The following is an 18,542-nucleotide window of genomic DNA, read 5'->3' as shown; positions in this document are numbered from 1 at the left end:
AAAGGGGGGGAGAGAAGTTTCCTGGAGCATGGGCAGTTTGCCAGTGGCTACACCACTGAAGAAAACAACTCCTTCCTCCAGCATTGGTTCCAAATTTTAAAACTCTTCACAAGTAACACAAGTAACTTTTGTTTGAAGGGAAGATAAAGCATTTATTGGGTTTCTGTGATCACACTTCTCTCTCACATCCTTAATTTCTATATGACCTCAAAGAATAGTCTAACACTTAGGAGAAAGATCTGGCTGTCTGAAGGCAAGAGGCCCTACTGGGCGCTTTGCAATGGGCTACAGATTATAGCTGAGAGGCTGCTGGGAAGGTCAGAAAGATGAACATCTGGAGAACTCTGCCCTTCCTCAAACTTAGGGTGTGACAATTAATCTAAATTGCTATTTGATGGGCTTTAGAATCACCACAGAGATAAATCTCTTTGATTTGTCTAAAAGGAATTTTCTAGGTTAATTGTAGTGCGAAAGCACCATTCCACCGGCTGGGGTTTGGAAAAAGAAAGAAGAGCTCTGGACACCAGTGTTCACTTCTTTCTGCTTCCTAACGCTGTACCCCATGACTTCCTTGTCATGACAGATTGTTTCTCCACAAATTCTAAGTCCAAATAAACCCTTCTTTTCTTAGGTTGCTTTTTGTCAGGCACTTTGTGATAGCAGTAAGACACGTAGTGAATACACAAGGCTAGTTGACAGCAGAGCTGGAAACAGCCCAGATTGTCTGGTTTATATAGGAGCTTTGTCCCCAGTCCTTTTCTGGGGTTTCTTTGTCCCCAGTTGCCTGAATTTCTGCTCTTCTTCTGCCATGGAAGAAAATAGATATTAATATAAAAATGGATGTAACAAAATGCAGTGGAGTTTGAAACTTGGATTGGCCAGACCAAAATTCAAATGTATACAGTACTAGTTTTCAGTTGTTTATGCAAGTCAGCTAGCTTCTCTGAGATCTATTTATATATTGAAATGTAGAATAATATCTTACTTGTGGATCTGTATTTCAACTTCATAGTGTGTTACCATTTCAGTGATCAAAATGCCAGGCTCTGGACATTTCTAGGTCTTTCCAGAGCATTCTAATTCTTACTAATGGATTTCTCACTGGGCTCTGAGTTGGGTGAAAGGCTATACACAATTCTTACACTGAATTGCAACATAATATTAAACAACCAGAGAATTATAAACCATACTTCATAAGGTAAATTTTTTTTCTAGAACATGTTTGGAAAGCTCACTTCCTGTTGCTTTATAATTTTTTTTTTTTACTGTCTAGAATAAGCATTTAAATAAACATGTGTTTTATGAGCAAATACTCTACACTGAAACTGCTTTACAACATTTAATTGTCAAGTATATATGTTTGTAATCTTATATAGCTAGAAAGAAGGCAACTCAGGATGTTTCTTATATGTGTATGTATTTAACAATAACATAGAAAATACCTAGCTTTTATTAGAGTTCTACAGATAGCAGGCACTCCACAAGGCACTTTATTTTAGTGGCTTAGTTTCATACCTAGTTCTATAAAACTCCTGAGTTCAAGCTATTTGCATAATCTAAGGGCTGCATCCACACTGTGGAACTGTGGAACACTGAGATTATAGGCTACAAAGAAATTCATATGATATATTCTGCAACTCCAGAAGCCCAGGAATGGGGAGAGTCAGGTACAAAGTGTGAGCAGAGTGAACAAATGCCCCTTCATTGTCTGTTCTGGCCAAGGTCGTCAGTTATTAACCAGAACTTGTATTGACTTGCAATGATTCTGACGAATAACTCATCCTACAGCCTGTGTTCATCACAACTTATGATTTAAAGAAAGGCAGTATTGGGGCTGGGGAGATGGCTCCGTGGGTAAGAAGTACTGAGTCCATCATGTGGATCTGAGTTCAGACCCTCAGCATCCACATGGAAAGCTGGGAATGGTGACATGCGTCTGTAACCCCAGCGTTATAAGGGCAGAGGCATGCAGATCCCAGACACTGTCCAGTTAGGCTAGCCAATTGGTGAGCCCAGGTTCAGTGAGAAGCCTTGTCTCAAGGATATAATGGTGAACAGTAGAGGGTGACAACCGACATCCACCTCTGGCCTCCACACATGTATGCATGGGCATATACCGTCAACATGTGCACACACACTCATATACCCCACACAACAGCAGAAGGCAGTATTCCAGTTCTATACTGATGTGGATTTATTTTTTTAAATCATGTAGAAACTCCTAAGACTCTAGGAGGTAGTTGGGTGGGATAGAACAAAAAGGGAGTTGTTTTGTTTGGTTTGTTTTTCCCTTTCAATCAATTCCTGACTGAAGGCCCCAAGGAGACCAACTGACAGCTGCTTCATAAACATGGAGCCAGAGAGCTGAGGGTCACTAGTGCTTATGGATCAAAGAGTCGCCCACTGGAAAGGAATGAAGAAGGCTCTTGAATGTGGCAGGCTTGGTGGAGTTAACCACTGCATGGAGATTGTCTTCCATGCCCCAGCTCTCCAAAGATGTAGTGGCTCCCTTGCCTTCTTCAGCTTGCCTTGCTACAAGCATTCCTTGACCTGTATCTGCAACTACGGCTTCCTCTGTGGTCAGCTGGTTTTCCTTACTGTCTATGTAAATCTCCTTCTGCCTCCCTCTTGAAAAGACACACATGACAGCACTTCAGGACCACTCTTCCAAGCCTATGACTATTAACTGCATCTTCAGAGTCTGCCATGAAAGGGATCATTCATTCACAAGTTCCAGAGCTGAGGACCTGCTATTTTCAGAGGTTCCTGCACTTGTATAAAACTAAATCAAGATGTCCGTGCTACCTTTTGCTCTTTCCAAATTATCACTCCTTGTGTGGTCTCATTTGGTTAATGTATTAAAGGTCTACATACTTAAGAATAACATGAGTCCCTAGAGACTGTTCTATATAAATGAAGATTTCATCCTCTCTGTGAGAGAAAGCAATAGTTACAGATAGACTCTGGAGCCCTTGCAGAGATTTTCTTTCTAGTAAGTTGCTGCAGAGACCAACGGAGTTCATTCAGGGGCATGAACCATAGCTCACTGATAAATTCTGTTGCCAATCTCTAGCTAGATATTTCCAAGTGTTATCATCTAGGAATGTCTTTTTTTTTTTTTTTTTTTTTTTTTTTTTTTTTTTTTTTTTTTTGTCTATTCCTACTAAAGAGAATCAGCCTCACTTTAAAAAGCCTGTCCCCTGGTAATTCTGTGGCCATGGACACGCTGTGCTGCCTGGATTTCTGCTCTGTTGTGGGAATCTTGCTGTACTTGTGCCAAATTGTTTCCTACAGCCATGATGGTGGTCCTTCTGGTGGAAAGATAAAACATTCCACGAGTATTTAGGATTTAGGTCCAGCAGGATGGAGTTCAGACTCTGGACAACACAGCTATGAAAGAAACATTTCTAAGGCTTAGTTACTGTTTTAGTTTGGTTTTTGTTGTCGTGATGAAACACTGACCCAAAGTCATCTGAGGAACAAAGAGTTTATTTGGTTTAACTTTCACGTAAAACAGAGATGATCTGGGCTTGCACTTCCATCTCACAGTCTAAGATGACAGAGTAGGAGTTCAAGTCAGGGACTTATTGGATTGCTTCCCAAGGTTTTCTCAGCTTGCATATAACCCTAGACCATCTGCCCAGGGGTGACATCAGCCACAGTGGGCTGGGTCATCCATCCCACATCAGCCATCAATCAAGAAAATGCCTCACGGACATGTCTGTAGCCCAACGTTAGGGAGGCAGTTTCTCAAATGAGTTCCCCTCTCCTTAGGTGTTAGTTTCTAGTTTGTGTCACATTGACAAAAGCTAACCCTAACACCATCCTGCTTATGGTACCACACTACAGGGGCCATGGGGACTGAATAGAAGGAGAAGAAATAAGGCACTTTCATTAAATGGGAATCGGTGCTATTTGTCTCTGCATAGAAAGAGCCAACCATTCTTACAGAACAGGACGTTTTGACTATTCAAAGCCATTGGGCCAAGATCTGCCAGTCAAGTTTAAGTTCAAGCAACGGATTGATGACTACGTGACAATGCAATAATCTCCACACATGGAACAACACTCTCTGCATAACTCAGAGATGTATGATGCAAAATAAAACTGCTGAAAGAAAAATACTAATGGAAAATGTCCACAAAGACAAGAAGGCCTGGTTGCCACTGAACCAGCATGCCCAAAGAGGCACATGATAGGTGGGTGAGCCAATGGATGACAGGAAGGCTGGTCCCTCTCTACTCTGCAGACAAAAGTCTAATGAGACATTAAGCTGATTTTACTCTCCATTAAATTATAACAAATTAATTTCCAGCCTTTGAGAAATGTGTCTATAATTCTCTAAAATATGTGTATATTATGAAAGCAGTAGGTCCAGATTTGGGGAGGGGTAATTGGACAAAATTAATAGCCCAGAATGGCTTCGTGATTTTCTAAATGTGGTCCTGGAAAACTGATATCTGTGCTTCAGAAGCAGCCAAGACCAAGACGGATGGCACCCGCCCACAAAAGTATAATAGCTATGATGCAATTACTAGCTTTGTTGAAAAGAAAAGAGGCTGGTGGTCATAAACCTCCAAGCCGGAACACTTCGCTGTCTTAATGACTCTAAATTATCTCAACAAGCACTGGAATGAAAATCACTCAATTAGCTGTGAGCTTCACTTGGAAGCCATCAGTGTGTTATGTGGAATTTGAAGCTTACTTTGTTCATGGGTTCCTGAAAATAGACAATACCATCTCCAGGGTATAAGAGAGCTTCCGTGCAATAGGAGTCTGATAGTTGTCTTCTCTGTGGATGCATCCTATGCTTAATTTCTGTGGGTTAGTTTAACCCCCGTGAGGATTTGACATTGAAAAACAAGGCAGCCACTTGCTTATCTTGGTAGGCTGACATGACACAGAAAACAGTGAATTTATTCTGGGCTAAGAAACTAATGTTGGGCAATGGCATCACAAATACTTCCTCAGAGTTATTTTGCCAAAGTATATTAAGCTGAGGTTTTTCATGAGCTGTTTTCTTTATAAGTACTGACTTAAAATGGTCATTTCTTCACAAGCAAGAAAAGTGTATGTCTTATAAGCAAATGGTGCAGTCCTTTTAATCTCCATCCCTACCCCCCAACCCCCGCAGGTAGAGAGCCAAGGACAAATTAATTCCCTCAGTTAAAGGGTGAAAGAGCACTCAGCCATCAACTGCCTACAATGTCCCTATTGAATGCTTAGCAGGTCACTTGGCTAGAATTGTCTCTAGAGAAGAAAAGCTGGTCTAGAAAGTCTACTGGTAATTAGCCATTTTTAAGTTACACAGGGCTAAACAGCTCTGAACTTGTTACATAGTTGAAATTACTTCCTGAGTGCTCCCTCTCTCTTTTTTTCTCCCCATCACATGGAAGAGGCCCAATAAAAGCATATATGCGTTCATCAGGATCTTCCTGGAGGATTTCAGAAGAAAGCTCCCTACTCCCTTGAATGTACAGTCTGAGGCAAGGACTGCTGCATGGCCCAGCAAACCACAGTCCAAGAGGAAGTTCTCCTATCCTCTCCTCCACCATTCTTTTACTATAACCACCATTTCTTTTACTTCCCAAATGTTCTAAAGCTGATTGATGGTAAATCTGAGCCATCATAAGATGACTGGGAACTGACCAGGGTACCATTTAAAAGAAGTTATAAACTTCAGCCTGTGTGAAAATTCCCTATCCATCTGCATGAGGAAAAGGAGGCACTGTGTACAAGGGGCAAGAGAAAGGCTAATTTCTTTCTGTTCTCAAATGGACACATAAAAATGTCCACTTTTTTGGGTATTCTGAGCTTCTGGGCTAGTATCCACTTAACAGAGAGTGCATACCATGTGTGTTCTTTTGTGATTGGGTTACCTCACTCAGGATGATATCCTCCAGATCCATCCATTTCCCTAAGAATTTCATAAATTCATTGTTTTTAATAACTGAGTACTACTCCACTGTGTAAATGTACTACATTTTCTTTATCCATTCCTCTGTTGAGGGACATCTGGGTTCTTTCCAGCTTCTGGCTATTATAAATAAGGCTGCTATGAACATAGTGGAACATGTGTCCTTATTACATGTTGGAGCATCTTCTGGGTATATGCCCAGGAGTGGTATAGCTGGGTCCTCCAGTAGTACTATGCCCAATTTTCTGAGGAACCGAAAAAGATATAATCCACAAACCACAAGAAACTCAAGAAGAAGGAAGGCCAAAGTGTGAATACTTCGATCCTTCTTAGAAAGGGGAACAAAATAACCATGGAAGGAGTTGCAGAGATGAAGTGTGGAGCGGAGACTAAATGAAGGACCATCCAGAGACTGCCCCACCTGGAGATCCTTCCCAAATACAATCATCAAATCCAGACACTATTGTGGATGCCAGCAAGTGCTGGCTGACAGGAGCCTGATATAGCTGTCTCCTGAGAGGCTCTGCCATTGCCCAACTAATACAGGAGTAGAGGCTCACAGCCATCCATTGGACTGAGCACAGGGTCCCCAATGAAGGAGCTAGAGAAAGGATGCAAGGAGATGAAGGGGTTTGCAGTCCCTTAGGAGGAACAACAATATGAACTAACCAGTACCTCCAGAGCTTCCAGGGACTAAATCACCAACCAAAGAGTACACAATACATGGTTAGACTCATGGCTCCAGTTGCATAGGTAGCAGAGGATGGCCTTGTTGGTCATCAATGGGAGGAGAGGCCCTTGGTCCTGTGAAGGTTCTATGCCCCAGTGTAGGGGAATGCCAGGGCCAGGAAGCAGGAGAGGGTGGGTTGGTGAGCAGGGGTAAGGGGGAGGGAATAGGGTTTTTTTTTTTCCAGAGGGGAAACCAGGAAAGGGGAGAACATTTGAAATGTAAATAAAGAAAATATCTAATAAAAAAATGTCCACTTCTGAACATAACCAGGATTGGAATGTTTTCAGTGTTGTTTAATGTGTGTGTATGTGTGTGTGTGTGTGTGTGTGCATATAAGTGTGTATATGCTTTAACCCATGCTTGTGCATGCAGAAGTCAAGTAGGCTGTCCATGTCTTTCTCCTTCACTTTCCACATCATTGCATTCAGGCCTCTCACTGAAGCAAAGCTTCCCAGTTGAGATAGGCTTTGCTGACAATGAACTCCCGGCAGCCACTGTCTCTGTTCCTCTGAATGCAGGGATTACAGGAACAAGCAGTTACACCTAACCTTGTATGTGTCTGCTGGGGATTTGAACTCAGGTCCTCATGTAGCAGATGCTCTTACTCCTAGAGCCATGTCCTTATCCCTGGAATACACTCAAATTAATGCACATTTACTATATTAATGGGTGGTGTTCCTTTCTGTCTTGATTTAACATTTTATTGTTTTCTGGCCTTGCTTACTTTTTCTTTTCTTTTCTTTTCTTTTTTTTTTTCTTTTTTGGATTTTCGAGACAGGGTTTCTCTGTGTAGCCCTGGCTGTCCTGGAACTCACTCTGTAGACCAGGCTGGCCTCCAACTCAGAAATCCGCCTGCCTCTGCCTCCCAAGTGCTGGGATTAAAGGCGTGCACCACTACCGCCCGGCTGTGGTCTTGCTTTTATAAAAGCATGCACTGTAGTTTGGATTTGAAATGTTCCCCAAGACCCCATGTGTTAAGGTTTGTTCCCTGGCTTTTGCATTATTGGGGTTCCCTGGCTTTGGGAGTTATTGGGGTGGGCATGGGACCTTGAAGAGGTGAAGAAACCACTGAGTGAGGTAGGTGACTGGGGATGTGCCCCTGAAGGGGATATCTCCATCGTTGCCTCCATAGCCCATCTTCTCTGTTTGTGCTTCCCGGCCTTCAGGAAGTAAGCATTTCTCTCTTCCGTGCCTCGCCAGGATGTTCTGCCTCTTGAGCCCCAAAGCAACAATAGACTGAAGCTTCAGAAGCCGAGCCAGAATAAACCTGCTCTCCTCCACACTGATTCCTCTCAGAGATTCTGTTACAGCCTCAGAAAGTCCTTGACTGTAGTGTGTGTGTGTGTGTATGTGTGTGTGTGTGTGTCTGTGTGTGTGTGTGGTGCATGTGTGTATGTACCCACTAAAACACCAAAGTAAGCTATGACCTTGAAAGAACCAGAGTTCCTATTTTGTATTTTATCCTTCCCTGGATTTCTCTGTATCTTCCTCCTTTACCCACATCATCGACTTTCTTCATGATGGTTGAGGTAGAAAGAGAGACAAGGTATTCAAAGGTGACAAGCATAGATGTTGGAAAACCCTGAGACTTGTCAGCAGCAGCTCTCAGCTACTCCCCTCCTTCGACCACATCCCTCTTGCCCTGACTGTCAGAACAAGTCCTTGGAGATGCCCATCCTCGGGCCTCTTTGTTCCTCCAGCCTGGGCTCCTGCCAAGGATGGAAAACTCGGTCCCTGCATGAGACCTCTTATATTTCCTTAGCTCTCTTCTCAGTGCATTTGAGAACACCAGGAACTCTCTAAAGGAAACACTAAGTGGGTCATAGGTGAAGCAAATGTCATTCTCCTCTGATGACCTCATTTCCATTCATTAAATGACTGCTGCACATTAGGGCAAACACCAGCCAGTTCCAGTTTAGCAGAAAATTGCCTTCCCCTGGGAAACTCCTTTTAAATATGAGAAGTAGAAAGGGACTTTTCACATTTCCAAGAACAAAAAGCTAAGTATCAGCCTCAAACCCCATCTAATTAGTGTTTGTAATCCTTAGGATGTCAGGTCACCTCACCATCCATCTTGAATACGAGCCTGGACTTTCTCAGTCATCTTGATGCCTGTTTGCAGCTCTCCTCATTGAAAATTTTCAGTGTGGCCCACACAGGTAGTCACCTCAAGCAACTGTTCTGTGGTATCCACCCCCTCCCCAGGGGACAGCTAATGCCGCCTATATGACTGACCCCCTTGAAGCTCAGACCAACCTGGACCATGAGGGTAGGTCACATGACTACCTCGAAGTTACCATGTGGCCTCCTGGAACAAGTACCTGTCTGATTTAACCTCACCCACTCAAACGCCCCCTTGGAAAAGCTGCTTGGACAACACTCTGGATCCAATAGAAGCTTGACCTTTGAGTCTCTCTCCGTGTGCTTCCTGACTGTATGTACATCGCCTTTGGGTGTATCAGGTACCCCTATGATGTATAAGTAATATAATATTTCTAGCTTGTGTCCCTCCTGATCATTGGAAGAATGCTTTCCATCTTAACGAACCTCAGATAAGTGTGGGAAACACTTTACATCTATTACTGTCTTAGTCACATTTAACCACTTAGGGGAAAGCCCAGGCTAATTTGACAGGAGCCTGACCTAGAATCTTGAGCCCTGGACTCAGGCCTTGGATCTGATATCCATAGGCTATGTCACCATGTGAACACATGTACTTTAGGTCTGAATCTGTACACATGATTATGGTTTCAATAATCACTGCTATGACTCTTCCCATTTTAAATACAGCAAAACAGGTTTAACACCTATGTGATTTGCTGAGTCACAGAAAGAACCTAGATCTCCTGGTGTTGTGCCAAGAAATTTCCCCACAGTCCCAGTCGTTACCAGTAGGTCTCCGATAACTAAATTATAAAATCTCTCCATATACCACACAATAAAGGCATCAGATGGCTCTTGTGTGGAAATTCTATGAATTACAAATATATCTGAGATGAGGTTTTAGGAAGAAAGAAAAGATTGTATCAGAGGTGTGCTTTGTGTACAAAGCCAGATACATGGTCTTTGTATACAACCTTTCAGATGATAAAATAATTTCTTCTTTGTCCTTTGATTCTAAGGTTTCAACCAGTCCTCTGGAATGGCAGGTGTATGTTCAGCAGAAGAAAGGGCCATGGGAGGGAAGAGCCAAACACTGTGTCCCCTGATTTGTGGACTGAAACAGGTTGTTTCCAGACTGGAGCCTGCCCCTGTTTCCTTGTGCAGCACTGAGCTCCCATACAATACTTCTGTTCTGCTCTGGCTCATACCTGTCATTGCTGACATGTTTCCTGGATACTTCCTATCTGTTCACAAAGGCAGAAGAAATCATAAAGAGCAGGAAAACATTAAAATCTGGAAGTAACTGGATTTTATTTAATCAAGACTTTGCTTGCCTGGGACCTTATATTTGGCTTGGTGTGTTAATTTCCTATTTACAAATGTGTTCTATTTTAAAGGTGGTTTGTTTTCTTAGAAAAATGTACCCTGGCTTCCAGTATTATACACAGTTTTCAGTTTGCACGTTAGTACATCATAGCAGTTAGAACACTGTTCCAAATATTCATTTTATCCACTGCACTGGTACAAGCTACCTCATGTGGTATGTGAATACAAATGATGTTCTAGAACACAAGCTACACAGTTTCCCATGGTCCACCTCACACTGCCCTTTGCTGCCTTCGGCATGTGACTAGAGTGAGGCTCTTCCAGTAGCTAGATCCTGAAAGAACGAAGACATGAAAAACAGACCACAGCCAACCCACAGTTGTCAGACGGTGCAAGTGAGAAGGGCATTTTGGTTTTCCTAAGCCACTGGGACTTGGGGGTTTCTTGTTATTGAAGCAAAAGCTACTTAGTTCTAGCTACTATGTTCACTGACATTTTGGATATATTTATCTTTATCTAAAATGCCACACATTTGCAATCAAGACCTGTTGGAAATAATAGTCAAAATGTCTTGTTTTGTTTTGTTTTTTAAGAGAACCGGGGCTAGAGCAACATCCTCTTATAGGAATAACATCATTCTTGTTAGTATTCCAAAGGCAAACTGGCCCTGGGCATGTGTTGATGCTTCTGGGCACATCTTAATTCCCTACACAATGGAGTTTTCATTCCAAGTTTTTGTTCTGTGTCCTGGAAAAACCTGCAAACCTCAGACATTACACTTCTTTTCAGTGTTATACTAGAAGCTTATGCTAGCCTCACAATCACAAATGCACACAGACAACTGAAAAGCAAAAGCCACGTCCACTCTCCTCACATCATACAAGAAGACCTCAAGGGCTAAGAACTCATTTCATTTCCTCTGAACTTGACTTGAGATTCAAAAAATTCTTCAGTTACACAAAGCTATAGCCAAGTAAATTGTCAGACCCCAGTATTCCAGGACATTAAGAAGATGGCAGGTTACTAATCAAAGGAATTCTTAAACTAAAGAATTATATTTGGGAATGTCACCTGTAGAAAATGAAATAACACATAACAAACATGTCTTGGTTCATCCAATTTCTGGATAGGAGGCAAAACAATATTTGAGTGCTTATTTATTTCAATAAGAAGATATGTAAACCAGCAAAGTTGCAAAGACCCTGGTTAGAATACACATAATTATAATATATTATATAACGAGTACATGTCATGTTAGATATACATATACACTTTGGATTTCCTTTTAAAGGACCCCTTTAAAAAGATTTACTTATTTTTAAGTGTGTGTGTGTGTGTGTGTGTGTGTGTATGTGTGTGCAGTGCATATGAGTGTGTACATGCAGAATACAAAAGAGAGGAAGTTAGGGAGCTCTTGGAGATGGAGTTACAGATCGTTGTGAGCCACGCAGCATGGTGGGACTTGAACTTGGGTCTTCTGCAAGAGCAGCATTTGCTGTCATGTGCTGAGCCATCTCTCCAGCTCCAAGTACTTTTTTTATATGTTACTTTCAGAATCAGCATGGTATTTTCTGACATCTGTCTCATGTTACATTCCCTAAAAAGAACCCCATTTTAAATGGCCTGGGCCGTGGCCCACGTCTAGTTGGTTTAGCAGAATGAAGACAAATGAGAGGTCCTCTCTGCTCAGACTTGCAGCCCCACTCAGTGGCACAAAATGGATGTCAGGACTCACCAGACATTGGGTAAAAACGGAAACGTCCTCTGTGCGGTTGTCCAGGTTCTTCTTGAGCAGCCTCCCGAGTCTAGGAGACCTGACAACTGTAAATGTTATAGTTCTGTTTCCTGCCTTGTCATCATTGGTCAAGGCTCTCAGGTTGTGAGACGAAAGTGGCTTTGTGGAACCTAAAATTGAAATATGAATGTAACTACAATGTACACAAAGGGGGTCGGCTCCTCACTCAGTCTTTCTTGATTTTTGAAAACTGCCTGGAGAGTGCCCGGATATGAATCAGGGAGCTATGGGCAGTGTGTGTGTGTGTGGGGGGGGGGGCTAGTGATGCCTGGGATATCTTCTCATGGGCATGACTTGCTCCTGAGCCACAGGAAAAATGAGTGCTTCTCCTTCACTTCTGTTTGATTTCCTAGAGAAAAGAGTTCATGCCAAATAAGCCCTCTGTGGCTCAGCCCTGGATATGTAAAGAAAAAATCTGATGGTGTGGTGCTGGGAGCACAAGAGACTGTGGCTCCTAGAAGGGCGGGTGCTGGCTCCTAAACAAACCCAAGGTGCCTCCCAGGCCTGTGTCACAGGTCATGGGAATGCCAGGGTTTGGGGTGTTGAAAGAGCATCCTCAGGCTCATGGGATCTGAATCCTATGAACCCTTCTTCTTTCTTTCAGTTCCTATGATGAGGAACAGGTAGGCTATTGGTGCCATTTCCTCTCTGTCCTGCCTGAAGTGCAGGATTCAGGACAATAATTCTTTGTTGATGAACTGCTCATCTCTGGACCTACAGAGTTGCTTCTACCACATTACAGCAAAACTTTCCGGGAAAATCCTCTAACATTCAAGACCAACATTCCTTGAAAAAGAGCCAAGAACAATTGGGTAAGCAAAAAAACCTACAGCCTAAGGCCACAGTATATTCTCACATGCCATCAGTAAAGCTAAACAAACAAAATCTATGCTAGATTTCAATGTGAAAAGACTCTTACAAAACTTTTTCTTGGAGAATAAATGACAGACAGAGAAGGAGCAGAACACGTCGGTTAAATTATATAAACACATACTATATATACATGTGTATATACATACACATATTCATGCTATACATACAGATTTGCAATAAGACAAAATGAAAAATCAAAAAATACAATAAAAATATACTTTAAATATATTACTTAGTTCACACACAAAAAAACTTCATTTAGAAGTACAGTCCTTAGAGTAACCATGTTATAAGCTGACACTCACATTTGGCAAAATATGGAAGCTATAAAGTCTTAAAGCATTCACACACTATGTATTTTAATAATTTCTTGGTTTGCCATGCAGATTTTGTAAGCATCAAGCCAGGGCTGAGTGTACAAAGGAGCCAACACAGAAACTTCCAAAGTCTGATGAACCACAGAGGAAGTCCAAATGGCATGGTGCAGACCAAATGTGCACTAAAGTTCTTAAAGCTTTGATTCCCTTTGGTTGTTACTAACGTATGCCTGGCTGCAGTACTTCCCAAACTATAGCATTGCTACATAATTGGTGTGGCTATTAATCTATTAACTTACTGTGCTCTGTGTGTATGTGTGTGTGTAGGAGACAAAATAAGCATCTACCCTGTGGTCCCTGTCTTAGGGAAGAGACATTCTATAATAAAGACATCCTGGGATGCTGGCCTATAACAATGGACCTTCGTATCCATTTCTCTCGAGTGGCACTGATAGTCACTGAAATCTTAGAGCTGTGGAGTCAGAAGTCCTAGAGTGCAGGTGGACCTCAGTGGAGAGGGGCTGCTTGATACAAGTTCTAGATTTGGGATCAGAATTGCTCCATTGCCTGAAGGGCTTAAGACTCCTATTAGGTATGAGACATTGAGCGTTCCCAAGCCTCCATATCTTTTACCTGTTCAAAAGTTGTGGTGTTTTGGGGGTCTAGGGGTGTTTTGAGACAGGGTCTCTCTGTGTAGCCTTGGCTGTCCTAGAACTCACTGTGTAGACAAGGCGGGCCTCAAACTCAGTGATCCACCTGCCTCTGTCTCCTAAGTGCTGGGATTAAAAGTATGCACCACCACTGCCTAAACAAAAGTTGTGTATTCATACACTATTTCATTTAAACATTTTATAAAAATATAATGTGGCAATTAAAAATGTAAAATGCTATAAATATATAAATATAAAGTATCAGTATGTGAATGCCCAGCCTGTAATAGGAATAGATTTTCTACTCCTGCAACAGCACTAAAACAAGTTATGCCTTCACGAAAACAATAGACTTTTCCCTGGTATTTTAAAATATAGAAGTTATGAACACATGGGTCTTTGATAGCTAACACTGAACGCATACCTTACATCACACCCTGAGGCAGGATGTAGCATACCTCCTTGCCCTTCAAGGGACATCCCATGGCAAGACAAAGATGAGGAAGATTCAGAATGTGGCACCTATTGTCACCTTCCAGCTTCACACACAGCAGCTAGGAAAGAGCCTCAGGTGACTGCTGAAGAAGCCATGCAGAGCAAGGCTCAGGTGGCTCCCTGAAAGGGCACAATGTGACAAGAGCCACAGGAATCATGCTCATGTCTACATAACTCTGATATACAACTGGTGGCCCCTGCTCCTGGGAAAGCTAACACAGGAAAACAGTAAGAAGAATGGGACCAGGTGGCCACTAAGGTTCACCTGTACTCTAGGACTTCTGATTCCACAGTTCTAAGATTTCAGTGACTGTCAGTGCCACTCGAGAGACATGGATATGAAGATCCATCTTCCTTCCTCTTGGCCAAGAGCTGGAACAAGACACAAGGCAGGATGGAGAGTGTGATGACTAAGAATATCAACTGAGCTAACTGACCAGCGAGGGTTAATGAAAGTGAGGCTGAGTTCCAGGAGTGAGTTCTGGAGGTACACAGTGGCTGGGTTGCAGCAGATGTAAGGCTTGCTAGGAAAAGAAACATTATCAGGATGGTGACCAACAATGCACACAAAGCTCTAAGTCTGACACAATCTTCTGAAAGTTAAAGGAGGAATTTGGCCACTTGCATGTATTCTTTTACGGCTTCATTGATTCAGTAAAACATCCACCAGGAACACAGAAGTGTCTAAGTTACAGGTTCCTGTCTCTCCTTGAATACAACTGTCATCAATTATTAAGCTAGACTCTGCTGCACCAGATGAAAGGAACTTAATCTTTTACAGCAGCAGAATTACTCTAGGTTTGGAATTCTAAAAATAGATTACCATGTTTTTCTGATTACTGAGATGTAGCTCATTGTTTATTTTTTAAAACACAAAATGGCTTCCTAATTGCCTTGGGGGAATATGGTGGAAGCTTTCCACTTATTCAGAGAGGAAATGTACAGAGCAAGAACTAAATACAGTTTTATAACAGAAGAATCCTAGGGGACGTATCACTTGGTGCATTTTGAGTTTTTTCCACAAACTCAAAAGCTGAGGACAGGGGTTTGAGAAATGGCTCTGCAATTAAGAGCACTGACTGCTCTTCCGAAGGTCCTGAGTTCAAATCCCAGCAACCACATGGTGGCTTACAACCATCTGTAATGGGCTCTGACACTCTCTTCTGATGAATCTGAAGACAGCTACAGTGTACTTAGATATAATAATAAATAAATCTTAAAACAACAACAAACAAACAAACAAAACAAAAAACAAAAAAACAAATGCTCCCACCCCCACCCCCACAAGAAAAGCTGAGGACAACTTCAAAATGAACACTTAAGGCCAGGGATTTGCTCAGGGGTACAGGGCTCCCCTGCTTTCAACCCTCAGCACTACCCGAATCCCAGTAAAAAATAACAAAAGCATCCAGCAGTTACTATGAAACAACTGCAAACATAGTGCCATCCTCCTGGAAGTCCGTTTTGGAAGCAGGAGGCTCTGTCGACCCCTCACTGCTGATTTTTATTTCCACTTTAAGTCCCAGAGCCCACTAACTTCTCAAGAACGTATTACCTAGCTCACAAGCAATATTGGGACAGTGTCTAACCCGGTGGATCCAAAACTAGTTCCACTTTAAGATCAACTAAAGTTAAAAAAAAAAATTAGACAAGATGGCTCAGTAATTCTCAGAACCCACATGATGACCCATAACCTTCTGTAACCCCAATTCCAGGGGATCTGATGCTCTCTGACCTCTGTAGGCACAGGCACTCAGACATACAAGCAGGTAAAATGCTTATACACATAAAATATAATAAATAAATCTAAAAAATATTTATGAGCTTAAGCCCATTAAACTTCATTCAGAGACTCCCATCTAACTTCTAAGAAGCAGGCACAGTTATCTTTAGGACTAGGGACTAATCCTAATTAATTAATTAATAAAATCACCAGCATCTTTTCCCATCTGTTTGATGGCTAATGTCTGTCCTTTTAGTGCAGGGTTGCTCTGGCTCTTCAGGCCATATTGAGTTGTTCTTCCTTCTTATGTTTGCATCTCAATGCTTTTTGGGAAATAAGTTCCAGCTTGTTTTATTCTCCTTTTTTTTTTTTTTTTAAATTGCCCTTGGACACATTTCCCCCTTTCCTAAGGTTGTTAGCCAGAACAGCTCCCAGCTCCTTCTCTATCAGTCTGGTTTAGATTATTGGCAAACAGCCACTCAAAGCCAGTACTTAACAGAAAACACTGGCAAGCTCTGGGTATAGCAGAGAATTTTTCTATTCAAAATACAAGCGGTTTGAGAATATAAAAGCAGATAGGGATGTGGCTCAGAAGGTGGAGTGCTTACCTAGCACGCACAAGACCCTCAGTTCAGTTCCCAGCACCAAGTAAACTGGGCAGAGTGGTACAAGCTTATAATGCCAGTACTGGAGAAGCAAAGGCAGGAAGATCAGAAATTCAAGGTCATCTGCAGACAGTGGTCTCAAGAGCAGCCTGAGGTACAGGAAATATCTCTAAATACATACATAATAGACATAAATACATAAATAAACAGTAACCTGGGGTTTGTAAAGACTTAGGAGAGAAGAGTGATGCACTAAGAGTAAGGACAGTCCTTCCGTGACTCCTGCCCTGCTCTGCAGCCTTCCTGTTCAAGGAAGGGACAGGAAGGTTGTTGAGTGTCAGCTTTGCTGCTGTCAAATTTCTGCTGAGAATTCTGTGGGGGGAGGGAGCAGGCTTAAGAGATGTTGTGAGAGTCATTCTACAGTAAGAGACACCACTTTATGCCATACGAATGGATTCTCTAACTGGTTAGAAAAACGCTCACCCCTCCCCGCGCACCTGCCAAGCTTCTTACCTGGGAAGAGGCTCAATCCTCTGTTGACTTCTAAGCTGATGATCAGAGTGCGGGCAGTGATGCTGAAGATTTGTCGCGGTGCAAAATTCAGACCATCGGTAACCTGAAAATTAAAGCCGCCAGACATTGCTCCTTCAAAAGAAGAACATATACTCTGGTCACTTTGATTATCCTGAAAAAGTCACCTACCTACCTCCATTCTACCTCCTTCCATGGTCCCGGAAACATAAGCCAAAGCAGTTTTGTAAAGTGTTCATTAACCACTGAGCTTGCTGGATTAAGTGCAGCCGCATGCTGGATCCATAACAGACGGCCTGTAAGACTGTGATCCCACAGACCGTGCCACCCAGACATGTCACAGCCTACTGTGATCCCACAGACCGTGCCACCCAGAGATGTTGCAGCCTACTGTGATCCCACAGACCGTGCCACCCAGACATGTCACAGCCTACTGTGATCCCACAGACCGTGCCACCCAGACATGTCACAGCCTACGGTGATCTCACAGACCGTGCCACCCAGACATGTCACAGCCTTCTGTGATCCCACAGACCGTGCCACCCAGACATGTCACAGCCTACGGTGATCCCACAGACTGTGCCACTCAGACATGTCACAGCCTACTGTGATCCCACAGACAGTGCCACCCAGACATGTCACAGCCTACTGTGATCCCACAGACCGTGCCACCCAGACATGTCACAGCCTACGGTGATCTCACAGACCGTGCCACCCAGAGATGTCACAGTCTACTTAGTTTGTGTAAGGAAGCTTTATGATGTTTGCACACTGATGAAATAATTTCTCAGACTGTGTCCCTGACTTTAAGTGATGCTTGAATTGTATTATTAACAAGAAACAAAATGGAGACACATCGATAAAGGTGAACATGCAGATTCCCTTGACCTCTGACCTATTAAAACAAAGCACAGATGTTACCACTGAGAAATTTTTGAAAATTTTAAAAATACACATCGCCTAGTTTTATTGTGTTATCAATAAATTATAGCAATAATGTAACGGATGCCTATGATCACACAAATAATTTTTGAGAAGCCGATAAAGCTTAATACTGAAAATTGGAACTTAAGGAAGGGAATAATTAGCATCCTGCAAGTAGTTAAAAACAGTTACACTTTCAACAAACTATGCAGAAGAGAGGGTGGGAAGAGTGCAGCTCAGTCCTGCACAAAGAACACAGGCAATTAAGGAATCCCGAGAGCTGGAGAAATAGTCTTTCCCAGGGAAGAACACACTAATTGGTTATCCAATACCAAATCGTCAACCCTGAAAACACATATCCATATATACATACACATATGCATGTAACAATAGAAAAGAAGCCCTGAATTTGAAAGAGAGTTGGGGAGGGTATATGGGATGTTTGGGAAGGAGGAAAGGGTGGGGAGATGTTAAATAATTATAATTGCAAAAAATAAAAGAAATTAACAAGCAAAATCTATCTCAAGCTAATCATACTCTAAGTGGAAGAGAA

General features: G+C 42.4%; 1 protein-coding gene across 1 annotated transcript in view; it reads right to left on the bottom strand.

Moving 5' to 3' along the window:
* The window catches only part of LOC116083261 (chondroitin sulfate proteoglycan 4-like), a 69,290-nt gene that overhangs the window by 7,003 nt on the left and 43,745 nt on the right, over nt 1-18,542 (bottom strand). The window contains exons 7-8 of the mRNA XM_031360078.1: nt 17,048-17,179; nt 11,812-11,981 (exon numbers count right to left, since the gene is read on the bottom strand). Of these exons, the coding sequence (XP_031215938.1) occupies nt 11,812-11,981; nt 17,048-17,179 (302 nt within the window). The remainder of the gene's footprint in view (nt 1-11,811; nt 11,982-17,047; nt 17,180-18,542) is intronic.

This window comes from Mastomys coucha, unplaced genomic scaffold (genome assembly GCF_008632895.1).
Source record: "Mastomys coucha isolate ucsf_1 unplaced genomic scaffold, UCSF_Mcou_1 pScaffold8, whole genome shotgun sequence".
In the NCBI taxonomy this organism is placed as follows: Eukaryota; Metazoa; Chordata; class Mammalia; order Rodentia; family Muridae; genus Mastomys; species Mastomys coucha.
Note: the sequence above shows the minus strand (reverse complement) of the source record. Positions and strands in the feature narration are given on the sequence as shown.